The sequence below is a fragment of the Rhineura floridana genome, chromosome 15, assembly GCF_030035675.1.
Source record: "Rhineura floridana isolate rRhiFlo1 chromosome 15, rRhiFlo1.hap2, whole genome shotgun sequence".
In the NCBI taxonomy this organism is placed as follows: Eukaryota; Metazoa; Chordata; class Lepidosauria; order Squamata; family Rhineuridae; genus Rhineura; species Rhineura floridana.
In genome coordinates, this window is record NC_084494.1 from 8,715,786 (window position 1) to 8,739,929 (window position 24,144).

The 24,144-nt window shown below is 43.9% G+C and overlaps 1 protein-coding gene across 7 annotated transcripts in view; it reads right to left on the reverse strand.

Annotated features, from left to right (window-relative positions):
* The window catches only part of CSMD2 (CUB and Sushi multiple domains 2), a 769,620-nt gene that overhangs the window by 244,321 nt on the left and 501,155 nt on the right, over positions 1-24,144 (reverse strand). For 6 of the 7 annotated variants that reach the window (XM_061596301.1, XM_061596302.1, XM_061596304.1 and 3 more), the window contains one exon: positions 16,315-16,497. The exons of the other annotated variant lie outside the window; for it this stretch is intronic. In XM_061596301.1, coding sequence (XP_061452285.1) covers positions 16,315-16,497 — 183 coding nt within the window. The remainder of the gene's footprint in view (positions 1-16,314; positions 16,498-24,144) is intronic. 7 annotated transcript variants of the gene reach the window in all.

A 24,144-nucleotide genomic window follows, 5' to 3' on the forward strand; every position in this document is an offset into this window, starting at 1 on the left:
GTTAAAAATGCACCTGTTTACCCAAGCATTCCCCTGACTATTTATGCCAGTTCCTGGAGATAATGCGATTATTTTGTCTGTTTTTATTTGATTTCATTGGATTTTACTGACTGGATATTACAGTATTTTCTATTATAGTTTTATTATTTGAGCTGTTTGACAGTAAAACATGGTATATTCATTTTCTAATAAGTAAATAAAATAAATAATTTGAAAAGAAAAAAGCATTTTGGGACTCAGAGTAACTTTCAGAAATGGCCCTGTGATCGCATGAACCTGGAAATACTATGCTAGCACTAGCTACTACTCATGCTGTTTCTCCAGAACCCAAAAGGTGGGAGCAGAATCTGATCGATTTCAAGCAGACTGACACTTGAAAAACACAAATGAAGTTCTTTTATTGTTGATCCCCTTTGAGTTGTTTCATAGGAAGCCATTCATAAATGGAAATAAATGAATGTGAATAGATTTCAACACAATGTTATGTGCTATTTGTACTCAACAGATTCCTACAAAGGAATTTACCAAATTAACAGATGTTACATACAGGTGACATGAGTAACCTTGATTCTTCTGCTCCTAAGGGACACACACACACACACACACACACACACACACACACACACACACACACACACGAGGCGGAACTGCATAACCTCTTGCACAATTAAATCAAATGGCTATACAATAATTCAAATCTGCATTGATTTCCAATGCTGAGCATTTTTATTCCCCTCTTCATCTGAAAAGGCTCCCAGAGTGGCTTTCAAATCAACAACAACAACAACAATAACAATAATAAAAAGACAGTCCCTGTCCCGAGGCTTACAATCTAAAAGATACAACAAAAAGGGGGCGGGGGAAGGAATGGGGAGAGAGAAGGAAACATTTATAAAGTTCTTCTAATGACCAGCTAGGATGGAGAGAGGAGCCATGGGCAGCTGATCTCTCAGCAGAGCTAATATCATCTTTCCCTCTGCCGCAGCCTGATGGAATGGTTGTGCTTAGGCATCCCATATCTCCTTTTGCTGATAGATAAATGACCTGAATGTACAAAGCTTGACTGTGGAAAAGCAGAAATAAAGTGTTGGGGTAGAACAAGGAAGTGACAGATATGTCTGCCTCTGCCCTTTGCTATACGTAGGGATGGCAAAGAATTCAGATGAAAACAGAAACAGGAGTGGAAATGGCCAACATTCACTTATTTGTCCCATGCCTAGAATGGAAATCAGCCTATTGGTATTCGCTGCAATTCCTTTGCATTGAAAATGAATGGGGTGGAACGACGTACAAACAACACAGGCTACGTAAATTATGCAAGTTACATAATTTTGCCAAATTTTGCCAAATTTGCAAGACAAATAAAGCCGTTTTTGGTGGAAAGATGAACTGCAGTGGAACAGAAACAGTGCTGAATGGGATGAATACAGGATAGAATGAAAAACAATGCGTACTTACATCCCTAGCAGTGAGTCACTGGGGGACTTCAGGTCATAGTGTTTCATGGATGGGCAAAGCATTTCTACACTTTTGTGATTTTGCTCACCTGGCCTGACCACTGAGTCCCTCTGATAAAAGGAGGCCTAGAAAGGCATCCGTCTCAAGCTTGGCTTCATTCTGGGCAGCAAGAGCATCTACTGTGACTGACTCTGGTGTCTGACTTGGGATTCCAGACTGTCACTCCACAGGGGCCTGCTGTCTAGCACTGACAACATCCCTTCCCTCCCAACCTAATGTAACTTAGGAAGCGGCTGAAGCTAGGCTCTAGCATATGCCCATCAAACATAACTCAGCTGGCTTTGGGGGCAATTCAATTATCTTGGTTCCTTTGCTCAACAACATGCCAAGGCTTTCCAAAAACCCCACAAAAGGCATGCTTTGTCTCCCGTCATCATCCATTTCTCCCACTTGTCATTCCAGGGCTCCATCTGAAGTTGCACACTGCGGGGAGGAAGAAGAGAGAGAAAGAAAGGAGAGGAAAAGAGAAAGTAATGACCAACTGACAGGTTAATTTTGAGCTAAATGTAAAAACTCATCAGAGCTATCAAGAAATTATACAGTGATGCTGGAAACACTGAGAGGAGAAAGCCACTGATCACAGTTTGAATTCATATCTTATAATCCTGAAAGCACTGGTAAGGCACAAGAAGCGGGACATTCAGAAGCAGCCTGTTTATTATGGGAGGCTGGGATCATTCAGTGGGTATAATAAGGGATTATGGGATTAACGAGAACAGGTAATTATGACTGAGGGTTGCAAAATTAATGCATGAGGTAGAATCCATTTTGGTGCACAGGAGGGAAGGCTAAGAGGACGATTATGAGAGACCCGGAACTTCAGAAGAGGAAGAAAACTTTTATAGCTGTTCAGAAAGATAGAAAAGACAACTAAAATCAGTCCCCCACTTAACACTAAAAAGTGAATTTAAATCTCTCTAATGCCAAATGCCAAAAACAGCAAACAGAAGGAAGTACAAAAAGAGGAAGGCCAAACAAGAGATGGATTGATTCCATAAAGGAAGCTACAGACCTGAACTTACAAGATATGAACAGGGTGGTTCATGACAGATGCTTTTGGAGGAGGTTGCTGATTCATAGGGTCGCCATAAGTTGTAATTGACTTGAAGGAATATAACAACAACAATGCCAAATGAACCCATGGGCAACGGTGGCAGGACTCAAACAAACAACAGAACACTAAAAAATCTATAAAACCATCTAAAAAACAAAACATCCTTAAAAAGTCTTAAAAACAAAACATCTTAAAAACATCTTGAAATATATATAAATAAAAGCATCTTTAAAAACAATTCCAACACAGATGCAGACTGGGATAAGGTCTCTACTTAAAAAGCTTGTGGAAAGAGGAAAGGCTTAAAAGGCAACAGAGATGGCACCCGTCTCATATTTAACAGGAGAAACTATATTCTAGTTGACACCGGTTGTAAAATCACATTATATTATTTAAGCACAAGCCCACTTAAAAAAAAAAGCAGGTACAAAAATGCCTTTATAGGATGGGATGAACATGAAACACTGATGTTTTGCATGCAAATAAAATGTCAGGCAACAGCAACGTCTGGGCACTGACAGTCAATTGTTAGTGAAAGGGATCCTTCAAGAGACAAATATTACGACAGAGGCTGTGAGTATCCTGTGTGTGTCTGTGGATATTATTTTACTTGTTTAAGAAAAGAAAAACAAGTTGATATCTGTTTATTAATCCCAAAAAATCTATGAGATGGTTCACAAATAAAATCATAATAGCCAAAGCAGATGGCACAACAGCAGCACCCAGCAACAGCCGCAGAAAAATCAAAACCAAAACAAACAATTAATTTCACAACAGTAAAATAAGCAGAACAACAACAGCAACAAAATCCACTCAAAGTGGGAGGGCTACAAAGGACTTCTGAAAAACAAACAACTTTCAGTCAGCATCTTAAAAAGCAACAAAGAAAGTGCTTGTATCATACAGAGACTGCACCACCAAAACATGGGGTTGTAATTACTGGGTACCTGGAACGACTTCTGCGAGTGCAACAAAACTCCCTCTCCTCTCCCCAGAGGCCACCAGCACTGCCCCAAAATATGCTCTGGAAGGTTGGGGGACTTCCCCCAACAGATTTGGAGGATGTATGGAGGTGAGAGAGGGAGGTAAAGTTCTACTGTGCTTGCAGAAGTCGTTCTGCACATGCAGCAATTTATTTGGAAACGACCCACAGAATTTGGCTCCAGGCACACAGTTCAGTATTCTGAGAATATCACCTTCTCATTCAACGAAAGAAACAAGAATGCATTTCTAGTCCGTGTGGCCTGGTGAAATCTGAAGGTGGGCCTGAGCAGGACTTCTGATATCTGGAGCAGTTGAATGCCCTGAAGACATGTTTGGGTTCTACCCATAACTCCTCTTGCCTAGCCTCAAGTTTTAAAGCACCCCATTCCTGTTCTCCACATTCCCTCCCTGCTTTTATTCTCCTTCCTTCTGGTATAATTATAAACTATTCAAAAACATGTCTTGGCAGCAGAATAAATTATGTAAGTGAAGTAAACCTATGCAAATGTAACCAACTCACAATACACGTAATCAACTGCTGTAGCATCAAGAAGTGTCTGAAACCTGCATAAGCACATTTTTTCTTCTACAGTCTCACAGACTTTCAGTTCCAAGACTCAAAAGAGTAGGTCTGAGAAGGAGAATTCCTGTGAGACCACACCTTCTTCATCTAGAACCAAGAAATATGCAGAAGAATAGAGTCACTGAAAAGCTGTATGTGCTGGAATTATTCCCAAACTGCACGGAAGGTTGTGGAGTTATTAGGCCTTCATACCACCTGCATTATTTTAAAATTCTAGCAAGCCTTTTTGAACTGTTGGGGTACACTAAAACCACAGGAGGATGTCTGACAGGAAGCTTTAAATATTACAGATTACATTATTATCATCACAACAGCAGTGGCAGCTGGTGGCTCCATGTCAGTGGTGCAGTGGAATCTGCTCTGGGTTTTAGTCCAAATTTTTAAGGACCTGTCCAAGGTGCTTTCAATTGAAAGTTCAGACTAAAACCCAGAGTGGATTCCACAGCCCAACTGACATGGAGCCACCACCCGCCACTGCACTACAATATATATTCTATTTGTGCAATGTTTAGATGTTTGTACATTTTTTAAACAAACGATTCTTAGGCCAATAGTATTTGGTATTCCTTACCTTTTTGCCAGATAATTTTGTCATCTATAATGCTATTGGCCCAGTTCACAGGTAACACTAAGTCAAATCATGGCTAGGTATAAATGAGCAAGTGTGGGCACTAGGGATGGAAGCATCTGTCAGTTTCAGTTCTCTGTTTCTCATTTTTCCAATCTTAAATTCAGTTTTCCGCTTTTCTGAAGAAATTCATGAATTTTAAAAAATCATCTTGAAAATTCTCCAGCATTTTAGTGTGAATTTCTCCCAATAAACACATTTTTGTATGCAGTTTTGACTGATGAACACATTTTTACAAGCAGTATTTCCTAATATAATGCATTGTGGTATGCTATTTTCATTAATATATTCATTTTATGCACACTTTTTCCCAATGTATACATTTTTCTAAACAATGTTTGGTTGGAGAACTGCACTGAAAAATTCGGATAAGTGTGAATTTTGAAGGATGGCTGTGTTTCACCTCTCATATTGTTTCGGAAAGTGCAAATTTTATAAGTTCAGCTTTAAATGCATAACAAATTTAATTTCTCCCCCATCCCTGGTGGGCACTCACAGCAAAAAATCACAGCTGCTTCACTCCTTCCCTTCGTGCTGCTGCTATGCTACCCAGAACTAAGCCACACAGTTATTTCTTAATGGTTTGGTTTTGCATTACCTGTGAACCAGTCCACTGAATGTTACTTTTGGCTTTTTGTTAAAAGATACAAATATGTATCCTTTCTTACAAAACATTTTTTTTAATAAAATATGTGAACCCCCAAAAAATAGCCCTATAAGAACCAACCCACTGTGGAATAAACAAAAAATGTACAAAGAAGATACTATAACAGAACAATCCTATAGATGTCTATTCACAAGTAAATCTCATTCATGTTCAGTGGGGCTTATTTCCAGGTAAGGTTGTAGGAAGGCAGCAATTTCTGTTCCAACCTGTCTTTGTCACAATCAGCCCTGTTTCCATTCTGCTGTGGTTTGGTTTCCACTAAACACTACATTATTCGTCTCACTTTCTGCTATTGAACATAATTTACGTAATTATTTATATCAGTCATATATGTTACAAATGCAACATAAATAATGATGTAATGATTTTCACAGCATTCATTGCAAAGTAAAATAATGTCAAAACAAGGTTTTCAAAAAGTCATTAATTACATATCGGTTGCAGGCTTAAAAAAAAACCCCAAAAAACAAGAACGTTGTCAGTGAATACCAATTGGATTTGCTGGATTGGCTTCCATCCTGGACCTGGGTCAAAAACACAAACAGCAGCAATTTCTGCTCCTCACTAGGGATGAAAGGATCTGTCAAGTTCAGTTCTCTCAGATTCTCATTTTTCTCATCTTAAATTTGGTTCTCCACATTTCTGCAGCAATTTGCAGATTTTTTTTAAAATACTCATGACATTTTCAGAATTTTTGTGTGATTTCTCCTAATAAATATATTTTTGTATGCAGTTTTGACTAATGAACACATTTTTGCAAGCAATTTCTCCAAACATAATGCATTTTTGTATGTTATTTTCACCAATGTATTCATTTTGTGCACATTTTCGCCTGTTTGGTTGGCAAACCACATTGCAAAATTCGGACAAGTGCCTATTTAAATGGGTGGCTGTGTTTCAGTTCTCATACTGTATCTCCTAAGTGCAAATTTGATGAATTTGGCTTTAAATGCATATTTCTCCCCTGATGGAATTCTCCGACATCCTTACTCCCAAGTGAGTGGATATTGAATTGCCGCCAAAGCCTAACACACACTATGAACAATTGGATTCCCAGTGCAAGGTAAGGTGAAATTTATCAGTCTGGTGCAAAACCATCAACAAGGCAACACATTAAATCACTATCAGGTTATATTCTCCAAGAATGATAGGAACACAGGATTCCTCCAGACGTCTTGTTTATTGAGCATTCATCCTGTTTTGCTGGCACACAGTTTGCATAGAGGTTACACAATGCCCACTCTTCATTCAGCATTTATTCTGGTCATACGTCTCTCTGTCAATCGTTATCCCACACATTTGAGTGTATTTACCCATCACTGCAAAAATCATTTTTTTTAAAGTGAATTTGTTGCACTACGCTTTAATTGCACAAATCTAAATTTTCTGGTATGCAACTGAATCCCTCCAACAAAATAGTGAGAGTCTGGAGGTGGCCGTAGACAGTGGAATGAATGGCAGGTCCAAGGAAGGAACAAGTGAATGATTTTTCCCTACCAGCAAATGAACAGGGCCAGTGCTGTATGTCAACCTATGAGTTTGATGATGCTTGAGGCTAGCAGAGTTCCTTTTCAAAGACAGGCAATATAGCTTTCATTTCTTGAATGCCAACCATCCAAACTTATCATGTGTTCCCGTATTTGCGCATACAATTTCTAACTGGTCGACATAGAGGCTTGGAAATAAACAGTGATATTAAAAGCAAGGATAATTACATTAAGGGGAAATCAACCAAAATTAATATATAGTAGATGGCAAATGAACAAATTAAAAGCACTTACATATTCCAAACCTAGAACTCTTGTGTAATGAAGGTTGGGGCAGGGAAGAAAGGCTCACATGTGAAATGTAGGAAGCTGACCTCCCCCAAAAGGAAACTCCATTAAAATGGATCCAATAGAGAAACAACAAAAAGGCCTGCTCCTTTCCCAAAGGTGTTTCTCCAAAGCAGCTAAACCCAAATTATATAAGGTTTGTTTACAGAATCAGTGATGCTAACATAACAATCCTGGTATAACAATGTAGAGCCTCCATGTTCAGACACAGTATGCCTCTGAATACCAGATCCTTGGAGCAAACAAGAGAAGGGGGTTGTTGCTTTGGTACCCTGCTTATGGCTTTCCTGCCAGAAACAAGTTTCTGGAGTGTATGGTTCTTGGTTCTGACTCAGAGATGCCATGAAAACTAGCTGTGTTAGAGATCTGATACGTGAGTACTGAGAACCCCTAGATCAGCCTTTCCCAACCTTTGGATCCCCAGATGTTGTTCGACTACAACTCTCATGAGCCCCAGCCAGTATGGCCAGTGGTCAGGAGAAATAGGAATTGTAGTCCAGCAACATCTGGGGACCCAAAGGTTGGGAAAAGTTGCCCTAGATGCTTATCTTAGTCTTTAAAATCTGAGCTGGAATCAAAGCTAAATCCTTCTATTTGACTCCCTCCTGACTACCGAGCCCTCAGATCTACCTTCCTGCTTAACAGCTCCTTGATTCCCAAAACTCTCCTCTCTTTGTATCTTTAAATCACACTTACCTAGCTGGGGGCAGGAGTGATGCTCTGACCACTGAAAGAAGGAAGGAGAGATGCCTCCTCCTCCTACCCTTTCTGGTGCCTGGAGCAGAGCCTCTGTTTCCCCCCAAAACAAATGCTGTTGCTGCCACTGTAGGCCCAGATGGGCAAGTGTGATTTAAAGGAAAGGAGGAGAGGGCTTTGGGGATCAGGACTGGGTGAGACAGAAAGTGCTGGGTGGAAAGGGAGGCGGGTGGGAGCTAACCAGAGTGTTTTGCTTTGTATTTAAATTCAGAAAAGTTCAGAAATAAGACAAGCCGGTATATCCTGTTTTTGTTTGTTTGCTTTCTTTTGCGGGGGGTGGTAATTTTCTGAGTTAATCTGGCAAAACAGAGGTCTCCTGCATGGAATTTAGGATTGGAAAATTTCAATTTCAGATACTCACCAAGAGCCTGAATTTCAGTCCATTTTTCACACATGCACACACCCCCTCTGCCAGTCAATGGCTGTGCACCTCAAATTTGGGAGCCACTACGTTTTTATTTATGTTTTTTATTTATAGATAGCATATTCAGCTCTGCTCCTCAGCTGAAAAGGCTCCCAGAGAGGTGTACATACTATCAGTTACAAGTCAGCCCATGCCTGCAAGCTTAGAATCTAAATGGCATGACACAAAAGAAAAAAAGATGGGGAGGAAAGAGGAAAAAGACATCACCCCAGCATTTAGAGGTGCACTTGAGAATTTAATGCTGACATTCCTGCTCTTCCTTCAGTCCTTGCTGCCTGCTTCCCCATAACCACCTGCTGCATTTAAGGACTTACAGAAAGAATGTGGAGAATGGAAAAATAGAGCTTGCATTTGCTCCAACAGATCTATATGTGCTTTTAAATGGCTACCATTCTCCATCGAGCAGATAGCCAGTGGTGGCTGGTGACTCCAAGTCAGTGGAGTTGTGGAATCCACTCCGGGTCCAAACTTTTAAGGAGCTGTCCAAGGTGTGGACTAAAACCCGGAGTGGATTCCACTGCTCCACTGACAGGGAGTAACCAGCCACCACTGCAAATGGCAAAAGAGCATGCACATGGCTGGGAAAAGTTGAAAGGGCATAAGCTGCAAAGTAGAATGACAAATAGAACTGATGGATATGAAAATGTGCTCTTAGCAAGAAAAAGCAGATGTGGTCATAAGGATTCTTCATATTAAGGCACAGAAGTCAGAATGAAACAGTATTTTCCCCCAAGAATCCAGTCCTCTAAGATAAACGGTGGATGCCACAAGTATCATTTGCTTGAATCACAGATTTAAGAATTGTGCTCTGGCAACCTTTGGGAATGTTGTGTGAGATCTGCAAGCTGTATGCGGGTGTCCTTTGCAAAACTGAAATGGCACTGACATTCCAGCATACCTGGGGGGGGGGGAGCATGGTGAACCCGGTGCAATATATGCTTATGCCAGCCAACTTGACTACCCTGCACATGCTAGTCAGGAGTTTGCTTCAACCCTTTCGGATTCTCTCATCCATTTACGGCTAAACACATTTTATGGTTACATTCGGAATTTTTTTCAGAAAGACAGAGAGAACAGAAGAAAGGCAGGACTCCCCCCTCCATTAGATCTGTCACCCCCCCTTTTTTCCTGGTCATAGGCAAGGAATCAGGAAGCACAACATTTTCAAATGACAACTACAAGCCAAGTGGCCTGATGAAGAGCCCCCCCATTGGCCACCTTTACGAGACTGTTTTTACATTCATTTAGTTTTATTCCCAGACTTTGCAGGATGATGTCACAACACAGCCGTATGCATATTCAAAAGTGAACAAACACCACACATTTCCTAGTCCAACAGTGGATTTGTCTTGATATTAGGAGAGACATAGAGCTACTGCCACTCCCATCTTTTTCTGTAGCTCGGTGACAGAGCACTTTCTCTGCACGCAGAAGGCTCCAGGTTCAATCCTCAGCATCTCCAGGTAAGTCTGAGAAAAACCCTTGCCTGAAACCCTGGAGAGCCGCTGCCAGTTGGGGCAGGAAACCTTTTTCAGCCTGCAGGCTGCGTTTCCTTCTGGTTGACCTTTCGGGGACCACTTACCAATGGGCCAGAGGCAAAAGTGGGCAGAGCAACAAATGCATATTTTACCTTTGCACAGTATAAATTACACACTCTCAGTGATGAGTGGCGGCTCTGTGTCAGTGGGGAAGTGGAATCCACTTCAGGTTTTAGGCAGAGTCATGGGCCCCTCAATAACCTCCATCCAAGCAAGCAAAAGCATGGTCAGAGTTCAAGGTCACATTTCACCCAGGCCAAAAAAAACCAAAACCCTCAAGGAAGATGTGAAACAGTCCAGGTGAGGGGTGTGGCTTGGAGAAAGGGGATGTGGCTGGGGAGGGGCAGTCACCTGGGGATAGTCCTGAGGGCCTAACAGAGAGGTTTGGAAAATCCCATTTGGCCCCTGGGCCTTCGGTTCCTCACTCCTCATGTAGACTAGGGTTGCCAGGTTCAGGGCCTGAGACGGATCCTGTATCTTGAGGAGAAGAGAAACCCAGCCAAGTGCAGGTATTCTTGCAACTCTGTAATGGGAAATACCACAAGGTGGAATTCTCCCTTCCCCCTGCACAACTTGTAAAGATACAGAATGGCTCTTGGAGGCTGGGCCTGGCAACCAAGAGGTCTTTTGTATCTTTAAAAGTTGTGCGGGGGGGGAGGGAGAATTCCACCTTGTGGCTTTTCCCATTACAGGGTTGCAAGAACACCTGCACTTGGCTGACTTTCTCTTCTCCTCAAAATACAGGATCCGTCTCAGGCCCTGAACCTGGCAACCCTAGTGTAGACAGTACTAAGCTAGATGGACATATGGTTTGACTCAGCTTCGTAGGTCCTCTTATCCCTTCCTCGTAACGTCTCGGTAAACATCGACCCACGGTGCGGCATCATAACCCTGCCTTTATGGGCTGTTGGTCAGCGTGTGTGGACAGCCAACGACATCACATCACATGTTATGTTTAATTACTAAGAGGTGACAAGGAAGGCGGGAAGCAAAGAAGCAGAGAGTAGTGACAGCAGCATGCCTCACATAACTTTCAGAGACAATACCTTCGCTAGGAAAGCCTGAACGCTCTGCAATCCCAACGGTAAAGAGCAACGCCATATATCTTTCAGGCCATATCTGTTCACAGAATGTGAAAATTTACGGCTTTAATGATATCACAAGAGCCACATTTCTAATTGAAAATGGCAGTTCCCCACATTAGTTGCGGCGCCAACAAACTACAAACTCAAGCAGAACAAAAAATAAAATAAATGGCTTCAAGACCTACAAGGAATCTTAGCCAAACAACTGTCTCCAATTAAGACAACAGTACCTATTCCATGTTAAGTGTGCAGCCATAAGATGCTGAGTTGTGGTCTTATCGCATGGCCAAGTGCAGATCATTCATCATAGGCAAATCAGTCAAATGCAGTTCCAGCCATAGAAGGAATGAAAAGGTCTTTACAGTTCATACGATTCATTAATATTTGCTGATTACTTGAGAGTGCATCATGGCAACAAGGAAAAGCAATGTTGTGGTCACCTGGGCAAGGCACCATCTGTGGGCTCACAGTTTGACCTTTAAATTTTCCCAAACTTTCTAGGTGTCATCCACCCTTGCCTCTTGGCTGAGAGATGTTCCTTGCAGTTTGGGAAGTAACGAGTGGAAGGAGTTTAAACACACACACACATACATACACACACTTTCCCCAGTATGCACATGAAGAAAAAGGCAGGTGACACGGAGGGGGGGGGTTACTGTTAGAGAGACCTTGTTTCTAGCATCCTATATCCCATCCACCCCCTCTCTCTTCTGCCACCCCCTGTGCTTCACACTTCAGGGCCCAGAAGCAATGCCACCAGTGACAGACCTGACACCTGCCAGTTTGGCCAGTTGAGAACCTGGCCCCTTACCTACACTCATACCATGTTTTACACTTCTCTTTCCCCAAAGTCATCAGCAAATGATCACCGCTCTCAGTGCCCCACAGGGACATGCCCAAGCAACCCCCAAACTGAAAAGCTGCCACTCAGTTTTCCAACACAACATCACATCCAGCTATTTGGAAGACAGACTGAACTGCCAGCCCCCCACCCCCACCCCATCAAGACACTGACCACGGTCTTGCCAATCCTGGCAGTGGCTACAGATGCCTGGAAAACAGAATAGTGGAGGGGCGTAAGAGACAGCTGGGTGCTCATAGCTGTCCTTGAAGGTATTGCTGGCTTCGAGGTGATGGGTGGTTGTCTGCCTTCTAGTCTCTGCGGGCTTGAAAGAAACCCTCAGTTTTCCTACTCAGCAAATTCCCAAGACATTAAAGGCCCATGGTATGTCAGGGAATGATTCCCTGTTTCTTCAGCCCTTAAATAACCTGACAAAACAGCTCATCTATGATACTCCTTGGCCCAGAACCAATCTTGCCTATGAGACTGAGAAGGTTTTGGAACAAACTTAACCTGAAGTGGTCCATAAGCTGTTCCAGAGCCTTTCAGATGGCAAAGGCTCTCCAAAACGTGGAGAAGCTATATGTGAGACAGTGTTGTAAGATGACTGTGCCCTTTTCCCGTGTCTACATGATGCTCAGAGATGCATTTACACTTCAAAGATGTTGTACTCTTCTTTCTCCAAATCACTGCCGCCGCCGCCGCCGCCAACACCACCACCACCAACAACCTACTTCTACGTCTGATTCTCCATTAATATTGAATCACAATCACAGAGCTGCAGGTCAGCCTTATGTACAGTCAGATTTTGTGCTGATGTAGTGTGCGGTGGTGAATCTTGATCACTGGGACGGGTAGGGCAGTAGGAAGGGTCCAACAGTGGGTGGAACCAGAGCCAATGACAGGCAGAGCCGACAAGGAATTCTAGCTTTTTCCCCATTGTCCTCCCTGCTGAGTTTTACAAAGGCAATCCTGAGACTAAGGAGGAGGAAGCTGACAGCCAGTTCCACCAGGCAGGCGGGTAGGGGGTAGCTAAGAGCAGACTGGCTTGGTGGGGCAGTGTACTGTTTGCTCTAATGGACCAGCATCCACTGTTGACATCTCATGCAATATAGAGTTAGAAGATGACACAGCTGATGATTTCATGAATGCATACACTAATTTTGCAGCAATTCCTGATCAAACATTTGCACTGATTCCCACCCCCCATGTCCACCTGCGCCCCCACCTCCATCCACACACTGCTTCAGAGCCAACTTCTGAATCATTGGAAAATATCCCCAGATGTCCTGAAGCCCAAGACAAAACACACCACAGGGTCACATTGGTTTTGGGGAATTAAACCCCAGGTCCTCTGGATCTAAGAGCACACACATAGTTAGATCAGGAAATTAATCTAGGGGGTTGCCAACCCACCCCATCAGGGATATATGCGTTCACAGGGTTCCTTGGGGACCAAAGGGCCCCTTCTCCCCACTGGAATTCAGCTGGAAACAAGTCTAATATTGTAGCCAGTTGAACAGGGTGTGTGTGTGTCTGGTGCCCAACTGCAATTTTTCTGGTTTGGAAATATGCCCACATCCCCCCAAAGGATGGGGCCCCCTGAATACTATTAATAGAGAGCGCCTGGAACAGTCTTTGCTGTATGACTACATTCAGCCCCCCCATAATGCTTTGTTCTCTAAAATACATGACAATAATTGAGAGTGTTAGTCATATGTGTAACAACAGAAGATTTATGTAACTTTAAAGTTGACAACGAGGACATTGCACATCAATACCTTGGCACAGTCATTAACCAAAATGGAGACAATAGTCAAGAAATCAGAAGAAGGCTAGGACTGGGGAGGGCAGTTATGAGAGAACTAGAAAAGGTCCTCAAATGCAAAGATGTATCAGTGAACACTAAAGTCAGGATCATTCAGACCATGGTATTCCTGATCTCTTTGTATGGATGTGCAAGTTGGACAGTGAAAAAGGCGGATAAGAGAAAAATCAACTCATTTGAAATGTGGTGTTGAAGGACAGCTTTGTGCATACAATGGACGGTGAAAAAGACAAATAATTGGGTGTTAGAACAAATTAATGCAGAACTATCACTAGAAGGTAGAATGATGAAACTGAGGTTATCATACTTTGGACACATAATGAGAAGACATGATTCACTAGAAAAGACAGTAATGCTGGGAAAAACAGAAGGGAGTAGAAAAAGAGGAAGGCCAAACAAGAGATGGATTGACTCCACAAAAGAAGCCACAGACCTGAACTTACAAGATCTGAACAGGGTGGTTCACGACAGATGCTGTTGGAGGTCGCTGATTCATAGGGTCACCATAAGTCGTAATCGACTTGAAGGCACATAACAACAACAAAGTCGTATGTGATGCATTCCCCCAAATTAAATTAGATAAATAAAAATAAATACTTACTGAAATACTTTATTTACTACATTAATAAAAAGAAATACTTTGCTTATTATTCCCTCCAGTTTTCCCTGCCAATTTTTCTCTCTTTTGTTTTGGTGGGACTAGGGGAGAGCTCAGAATTTGCAACTACAGATGTGACAAGAAGTCAAGGAGGGACTTGCATTAGGCAGATGCCTCTGTTGAACCCCTGCAAGACGAAACCAGGGTGGGAAGTACAGCTCTCCATAGGTGCTCTGCCTGCCCCAAATCCAGTCTCACATAGCCTCAGTGCCAGCCTGTTGCATCCCCCTCACCCCCATGGACAATGGCTTCTCTTGGGGAGAGGTAGGCAACAGCTCCTGCAGCATGGGGGCTCCTACCTGGCCTCGTTTTCCTGTAAAGGCAAAAAGAGGCGCAGCAAGCATCATGGTGCAGTGGTGTCTGCTTCTGCTTGGGGTTCCGGGAGTTGAACCACAACTACTACCACACCCCCTGGCAGAAAATGTCATCGGCTGTGGATGATGAGACCAACCCCCACAATCCTAGATGTAAAAAGGTGCCACTGCATCAGGGCACAGGATACATCTCCTATCATTCTGGAAAGAAGCAGGGAGAAAGGAATCCTGGTGAACGCAAGAAGAGCCTTGCTTCTGGGTCAGGCCAAAGGCATTCCAGTACAGCATCCTGTTCTCAGTGGTCAACCGGACGCTTCTGGGAATCCCACAAGAAATACCTGGGCACAAGAGCGTGCACCACACTTTCAATTCCCAGCGACTGTTAATCAGAAGCATATTGCCTCTGACAATGGAGGGAGTGCATAGCCACCATGGCCAGTAGCCACTGATAGCCTTATCCTTCATGAATTTGTCTAATCCTCCTTTAAAGCCACCCAAGGAGAATACAATGAAGAAGAACACGCAAAGAAGTCCTGCTGGGTCAGTCCAGCACCGTGTCCTCGCGGTGGCCAACCAAAGCTTATGGGAAGCCTGCAAGCACATGCACACAGCGGGCATGACCCATTCAAGGAACCACTACCTGCCTGGCCCCCAAGGTAAGATTTTGCCTTGGGGAAGGAGTGGGGGGGGGAAGAGGAAGTGATCAGAAAATGGGATGGGGTGGGGGAAGAAGGAAGGAATCAGCTGGGGGGGATGAGGGATGTGGTCCCCTGAAGCATCCCCAATTACTACCAGTTACCTTCCCCAGGGGTTTCAATGTTTGATGGGGCTTCATGAGAGGCCCGAGCCCCCTTTCAGGGCAAGCAGCCTGTTTCTTACCCATCCCTTCTTTTCTACAGTCTTACAAGTGGCTTCTGCTGACATGATGAATGCAACACGCAGCCAGGACCCTAATTCAGAACCTTTAGCAGCCCTCCTTCCCCCAACCTGATTGGCCTCAGAAGCAAATGGGGAGGAGTAGTAGTAGTGGTCTCACAGCATGGCAGGGATCACGTGAAGTCACCAGTCGTACAAAATGGCATCTCCACATGGTGGCATGTTATGTACAATCGTGGTAGCTCAGCCTCAGCGGTGGGCTCGAGCTCAGTGTCTCCAGACAGCACCACAGTGGCGGCTGGTGGCTCCATGTCAGTGGGGCAGTGCAATCTACTCTGGGTTTTAGTCCAAACGTTCAAGGCACTGTGAACATGGAGCCACCAGCCGCCACTGAGCAGCAATCAGCCCAACTGGCCCCTCACTCTCAGTGCCTGCTTTACTGCGGAATGTCAGCAGGACACCTCTATGTGTGGGCTGCCGAGAGTCTGAACTGGGCCCAGTTCCTGAAGCAATTTCTCCCCCAAGTTGACCAACTTGTTCGCTATGCGGGCTGCAGGGTTCCTCCCTCCCCTAATCCCTTCCAAAATGTTATTGCATTAAACACAGAACTAAACTCTTTGTTCCTCAATATCCGGGTAATAACCCATTTGCACAATGCGCAATCTTGACAACTCCTTCATTAGCCCTTGCAAATGGCTTGAGGCCGTTCCTTCTCTCTGACTTACAAACACAGATTGGTTTCTGAGAGGACCACTGGCTACTCTTTTGACAAGTGATTGTTTTCTGTCCTTTCAGTTCAAATGCAGGCTGGCATTCAAACGTCAGCGAGTCCCCGTGGCGGAAGGTTGACCCTTGTCTCTTGCCGTAGGCTGGCACTCCTGGATCTCCGCAACTCCCCTGGTCGATTTCTGAAAGAAGCACAAAAAGAAAGAGACAGGAAGAGAAGTGGAGGGGAGAGGGCAAAACGTCTGCAACTTTTATCATTCAAGATCTTACTCATACAATGCTAGGAATATTCTTTAACACAACGAAACAAAAGCACCAACACTGGTAATAAACCTGCAGAACTCTGCTTTGTTTTCCTTGTTTAAATAATGCCTTTGGGAAAATGTCTAATTTCCCAGTGGGAGACAGTACCCAGAAGGAAGGATCAGTCCTTGACTCTTGTAGCTCCTGCCATTCTTCCCTGACATCATAGCCCCCTTTCTGACCTCATAAGCCCCCACTCCAGGGGAATAAATTGGGCAGTTTAGAAGTGACAGAGAACCTTATGTTTCCAGTGTGATGTGTAGGGGAAGCTGAGGGAAAAATAAAGGTTGGAGTGGATGTAGCAGCCTATGGGCTGCCAGCTTGCCATCCCATGGCTTAAAAAAAAAAGCAGGTTTCTAGACCTCAAGGTTTCTGGGGGAGAGAGAAAGTAGCCAAATAGTCATTTGAAACAGCACAGCTCAAAGAGTAGCATCTGCCATCAGGGGAAGTCACCTGCAACCATATAGGTTTTTTTAATCGTTTTTAATTTTCTTTTTAATTGTGTTTTTAAATTGTTTTTTGGTCCTTTAAAATTTGTATATTTGTTTTTATTGTTTTTAATTGTTGTAAACCGCCCAGAGAGCTTCGGCTATGGGGCGGTATATAAATGTAATAAATAAATAAATAAATATAAATAAAATACACAGGCTATTCCCCGTCTTGACTCTATGTTTTTTATATTAAGCAAAGATGAGGGGGAGAAGCAGCAAACAGTGAGATGCCATCACCCAAGGGAGCTGCTTGCTGACTCCCCCCCCCCCGCATTCACTAGGTAGGACCAGAACACCTATAATACAGTTACAAATGCTATAAGTGACATCTTCCCTGGTTAATTTGCTAAAAATACTTTTGGATCTATTTTCAGAGCTCATCTCGTTCCAGCTGCCTTTCTAACTGGCCCATTTTAAGGAACCACCTCAAATGCATCTGGATGTTTAATTAGAGAGGGAGGGAAGATATCCTAGGCATTTTTTTTGGCACCCCTGCAGGGGAACTGGATATTTATTTTGTTTTGCAAGTGTGGCTCTATGGAAGGAGCTGTGTGAAAAGCCACTCTGCTGAGACAATGTTCCAAAGTGCAGAGTCATTTTGAGCATGAAAATAAGCAGAACGGGAGGGAAGGAGAGGAAACACAATTAACTTATGCTTCCTGCCTCCCCCCCTCCCACCTGGTTGTCCCATCGAAGGGGGACTTTTTCTTGTGTGTATGCAGAGACCGCTGATGATGGATTCCCTTTTGGTGACTTTTCTGCCATAAAAATATAACTGTGTGAAATGGCCTGGAACAGCATACTTTCCTCCGTTCACCAAGGTGATTCCCTTTCTAACCAATCAGACACCTGAAAGTCATTCCTCACAAACCATGTCTCAAGTACGGATGGAGACTTCCACTGTAAACAGACATGGAAGTCCATTTGTCTATGGCCAAGAACAGAAAGAAACAGGTAAAGAGGAAGGTAATGGTAAACCTCTGAATACCGCTTACCATGAAAACCCTATTCATAGGGTTGCCATAAGTCGGGATCGACTTGAAGGCAGTCCATTTTTTTCAAGAACAGAAAATAAGTCCAGCAAATGTTGTTGGTATTCACTCACATTTTTTTAAAAAAAATAATATCCTGCAACAATACATAACTAATGGTGTTATTGTTCACATTGCTTTGACTGTTCATTTACATTGGAATGGTGTGGAATCATGAAACAACAATAATGTAATTAATGACATTAAATTTGGCTACAGGGAACAGTGAAACAAATAATGTGACTTCTCGAGGAAAGCGAACTGCAGCAGAATGGGAACAGCGTCAGCTGTGATGAATATTGGCCAGAATGGAAATCTCTGCTTTCTTACATCCCTGGTTGTAAGCAATGGGTCTTGTACATCTTCCCAACGCTCTCCTGACCCTTCTTGTCCAATGCCATCCAATCTTGTGTGCTCAGGGCCAATTCTGTCTCTCTTCCCCTGGCCCTGTTCAGTGCCTCACCCACTGTGAGCACTAAGCAACAGAGATGCCAGTGATGCTGTCCAAGCTTGGACTTGGTACTAAACTGTGAGGGTTTTAAACTCTACTTAAACATGCGGTGGGGGGAGATGAGAAGGAGACACTACTTGTCTGGGTCTCCTCCTTCCCCCTGACTCCCAAGTCCAGATTGCTCCAGGTGGGTCCAAAGCAACCAATGACTGACTCAACCTGCTCTGGCTGAATCAACGGAATCGGCCTGATTTGGTTTGGGAACTGGCCAGAGCAATTGCAGAACCCTGGTGTACACTTCTTGATTTGTACAGCGTAACTACTGTGTACAAAGGAACACAGACTATACACTTGTTGAATCAGAGAATCATAGAAGAGTTGGAAGGGGCCTACAAGGCCATCGAGTCCAATCCCCTGCTCAATGTAGGAATCCAACTTAAAGCATCCCTGTCAGGTGGCTGTCCAGCTGACTCTTGATTGCCTCCATTGTTGGAGAGTCCACCACCTCCCTAGGTCATTGGTTTAATTACTGTACCACTCCAACAGTTAGGATGTTTTTCCTGATGTTCAGCCGAAATCTGTCTTCTTGCAACTTGAGCCCATTATTCCGTGTCCTGCACTCTGGGATGATTGAGAAGAGATCCTGTCCCTCCTCTGTGTGGCAACCTTTCAAGTACTTGAAGAGTGCTATCATCTCTTCCCTCAGTCTTCTCTTCTCAAGGCTCAACATGCTCAGTTCTTTTAGTCTCTCCTTACAGGGCTTTGTTTCCAATCCCCTGATCAATTTTGTTGTCCTCCTCTGAACACGTTCCATAATGTAACATGTGAACACCCCTACTATGACAGCCATGGGGAACCACCAGAGCTCTAGTTTGTCCAAGGATTCCTGCAGTTACAAGACCTATAGATCCCCAAATCCCCCATGCTTGTCATATTATCAGCAAGGGCAACAGGAGGAAGGAAAGAAAGAAGGAGAAGGTGAACACACCTTCCTTTTCATATCTCCTGTTGCTGATGATGAAGGAAGGGAAGGGGCAGATATGTATAAGGGTGGCTGGTGGCCTGGGCTTATGGCCTGCAGGAGAACAGCCTGAAGCTGCTCTGAGCCCTTGGATCAACTTAAGGAATTTGTTCCAAGACTTCTTGCTTCCCTCCCCTGGTGAAACTTCAGGAAAATCCCAAGCTGATCCGAGGAGATGGGCCCATCTCTACTAAATTAAATGTCAAATCAAAGTAGTGTAAAGAGATGCAAAGAGTCAGCTCTTTTGCGGGATCATGATGGGAAATTGGGGGGGGTGAGCACTGCGTGTATGTGTTTGTTGTGTTGCATGACCATTGGAGGACCATTTTAGAACTCAAGCTTAGTATAATAGATTCCCCTATTTCTAAAACTAAGACAAAACACATTTTTGTTTTTCTGCAGAGACGTAAAAAACCTAGGGGAGACAAATAGTATTTTGAATCCAGGAATATTAGCTATGCAGTTTCCCCCTGTTATCTGCTTACACACTATTTCATTTCTAAAGGATTCCTTTCTCTCTGTTATTATTAACACCTGAACTGTCTCTCTTTCAAGCCTTCTCCGGTATTTTGCTCTTATTCATCTATGTCAAATGCTACCAATCTTCCACTTTATGGGGCTTTAAAAACACACACACCAAAACCCTTCTTTTGTGATCAACCCCCTTGCTTTCATAATCTCTCTCTCTCTCTCTCTCTCTCTCTCTCTCAACAAACAAACAAACATTTCTCTTGGGGAGTTCTCTCTTCCTCCTTCAATTTCTGACACCATATTGGAAACGTCTTTTGTGACACCTTCCTTACAAAGGAAATTACATAATCCAAGATTTGCATTAATCCATCTCCAATTTTCATGCAGACTGAATGGCAACGAGCTTCTCTCTATTAAATTGTCTTTAGAAAGTCTCCTACACAGGTTCTCTTTGCCAAATAACTGCGGCAGAGATATGCTTCATGTGTCACATAAGTGGTGAAAATGGCACAAATTGTTCTTTTCCATTTTGTCGCTGCTAGTGTGTGAAGGACAGAAGCTCTCATACAGGTTGAAGTCTGACTTATGCCTGCCCAACCATCATTAAGAACCAAACCTGAGACAGACAGAAATAATTAACTCAATTTTTTTAAAAAAAACCAGGGACTAAGATCTAGTTCTAGGTCTAGGTGGGGGACTGGATCTGGCCAGTGAGATGGATCTGGAACTCCTCTACCCTGTGTGGGATACTTGGACAGCTGGGCAGAGCTGCCTGCCTGTCAGTCACCTGACAGCATGATGATATCCTAAGCCAGCAGTGGGAAATTCCTGGCATGCAGACTAAATCAGGTCCAACAGGGGTCTTAATTTGGCAGACAAGGCCGTTTTCCCCAACCACACCCACTGGCCCCACATTGCATGCCATATATGAACAGCTGGTGTGGGGCAAGAAGATGCGGCTGCAAAGGAACAAACAGGAGCCCTAAAGTGCAGTCCAGATTGCTCACTGGCAAGTGTGGCTTGTATTTGGCAACTTTTGGTTCCAGTCAGGAGCTCCCGATCATAGCAGAGCAGATACTTGCCAAAAGTGGGGTGTGATCACCAGTCAGCTGATCAGCAGTGGTTGCAAATCCCTCTTTCTGCTAGGATCTTCCTTTGCAGTGCAGCTCAAAAATGTAAATGTACTGCCTTCCAACTTATGGCAACCCTATTAACAGGGTTTTCATGAGGCTGAGAGGCACTGACTGGCCCAAGGTCACCCAGTGAGCTTCATGGCTATGTGGGGATTCGAACTCTGGTCTCCCAGGTCCTAGTCCAACACCTTAACCACTACACTTGTCAGAAGTGGCTCACAAGATGAGGAGGAGCTCAGGATCTGGCCCACTGACCAGATTCTGTTCCCCACACCTGTCCTAAACTTTGTAGGATAGCTGAAGGTAGAGCTGGAGGCAGACTTTTTTACTTTATTATTATTATTATTAAACATTTCTGTCCTGTCCTTCCTTCCAGAAGGAGCCCAGGGCGGCACCTACTCAAAGGGGAGGGGAATTATTACACCAGCTCTAGAGCTGGAATAGTTTCAGGCCCTTTTGAAGGTGTGTCTGGCTGCTCCCAGAGTGCCCTGCTTCAGTCTCCGCCGCCAGTGGAACACCACTGATGAGACATTTATGGCTGCTGAGCTTTCCACAGGAGCGCCACAGGGCTGTCCTTTCAGCAAGCTTCCCTCTCCACTGGCAGAACAGCAGTTATGTCACCTTTTATAGCCCCTCACCTGGCCAAAAGGCCACCTGCAGGATTGCACCCTGCTTCTATTCATTTAGTTTAAATCTTTTGTAAACCACTTAACTGCCATTATCCAACACCCTCATTCTGTTAGTGCAAGAATTTCTGCTTGTGAAACAGAACTCCCCCCCCCCGTGTTCTCCCCGTATCTGTGCTGGAAGGTTAAGGGAAATGCCAGAACAGATTTAGGGGGCATGTGGGGTGGGATGGGGAGGAGAGGGGGGATGTTCTGTTGTACAAGTGTAAATCCCTGTGCTTAACCAAACAAGTGACTTACTTTGGATGTGAGCCAATATTTAAAAATATCCAAGCCGTGAGCAACAGAAAAAAACAAAAACATTAGCTCGAAAATACAACACAAAACCTGTAAAACAGTAGTAGAAAAACATGGGAAAATAATAAAAAAGGAATTCAGGGGATTCAAGGACATCAAACAGGGTGTGATTGTATGGGTCAGAGAAAGCCTGAGGGGAAAAGATACGTCTTGACAAGACATCTGAAGCTGCTTCAGGTACAAGGGGGGGAGGGCATTCCACAGTGCAGGGAATCTATTTAAGTTGATCAAGCTGTATTTAACATGATCAAAATTGGTGATGTAAGGCTAGATTTATACCCCGCCTTTCCTCCCAGTAGAAGCCCAGTAATACTAAAGAAATGTTTCGTGTTAAATCATCATCATAATCTCTGATTTCATATGCAAATAAAGGCTGAGTAGCAACCAGGATTTAGCCACTGCTAGCCTGATCACCCATGTATTTGTTTAATCCTCTTTCAAAGCCATCTCAGGGGAGCAAAGCTGTAGCGTTTCTTAGGGGTGCAGACTGGCCTTAGAAAAGCTTTCATTTGGAAGCCTGGAGAGTTGCTTTGAGTACTAGTCTAAACGGGCCAATGGACTTGTTCAGCACAGGACAGTTTCTAGTGTGCGGTATGACAGCACCCTTGGCTTGGCAGAATGAAGCAGCAGCTAATACTGTCTCCAGCTGTAACTGTTCACCTCTGAAGCACTGAGACTTACTGTCACAGCTGAAAGGCCAGCGTTCAGCTTCCTATCCTACAAATATCAGCCCGCCTCCCACCATAAGTGATCTCATATAATCCAGACCACAACTTGCCACAAAGTGGACAAAATGGCCCAACAAGGATATCACACCTCGAGTGCCTCACTGATGGCTTCATAGTCTTGAAGACAGAGTCCTTTACTTTCACCTCTAAATAGAAATGCCAAAGAAGCTTGCTGCACTTAGATATGAGATCCAGGGACTTGTCAGGCTCAAGTCAAAGCTTCTCCAGCTTGCATTAAAACACACACACACACCCCAGAGAGAAATTCCCAGGTTTTCTCCCATCTTCCTCACCAATTCTCTCTGGTCCCCCAAAGACTAACTTGCTGCTAATGGCAGGCAGCAAAATGAGGGAAAGGAGGACTGCTCTTTCCCCCCATCCAGTGCCCTTCGTGTTGTGCCCTGGTGTGCCGCTGCAGGAGCCGTCAAATGAACTATGTCTCCCATGGGTCATTGGACCTTTGATCCCAGTGCAGAAGTTGTCCCAGATTAGATAACAAGCAAGAGGGGAAAGGGCAGATAATTAATAATAATAATAATAACAACAACAACAACAACACTACTACTACTAATAATAATAATTGTCACTAAAACAGGCAAAGATCCAAACTCAGATATCAAATTGAGCCTTGTATGCCCTGTATTCCAAGCTTATATTTCAAAAGTTTGCATCAAGCCTCGGTTTCTGAGTTTTCTATGTTGTGGACCAGAGACTTCTCTCCTTTTCAACCTGGGGAATGGCTGGAAATAAACTGCATCAGAGCATGTGCAGGTGATCACTAAGAACAAAGGACAGCCCTGCTGGATGAAACCAAAGGCCCATCCAGGGAGGCATCCTGATCTCACAGTGGCCAGCCAGATGCCCATGGGAAGCTCACAAGGAGGATGTGAGTAGAACTTCACTCTCCCCACCACCTGTGACTTCCAGAGTATTTTCAGAGGCATGTTTGCCTCCAGCAGTGAAGGTAGAACATAGCCATTGTGGCTAGTAGCCATTTAGCCTTATCCTCCATGAGTTTGTCGAATCCTCTTTTCAAGTCATCCAAGTTGTTGGCCATCAGTACTTCTTGTGGGAGTGAATCCACAGCTTAATTATTTCATTCCCTCAAGAGAAGTGAAATTTATCGCCCTCAGCAGGGGTGGGGGTGAAGAAAGGGCTTTGCATATTCATAAATCACAGAAAGGTCTTACCCATCTTAGATTAAGGGTTAAAGCTGC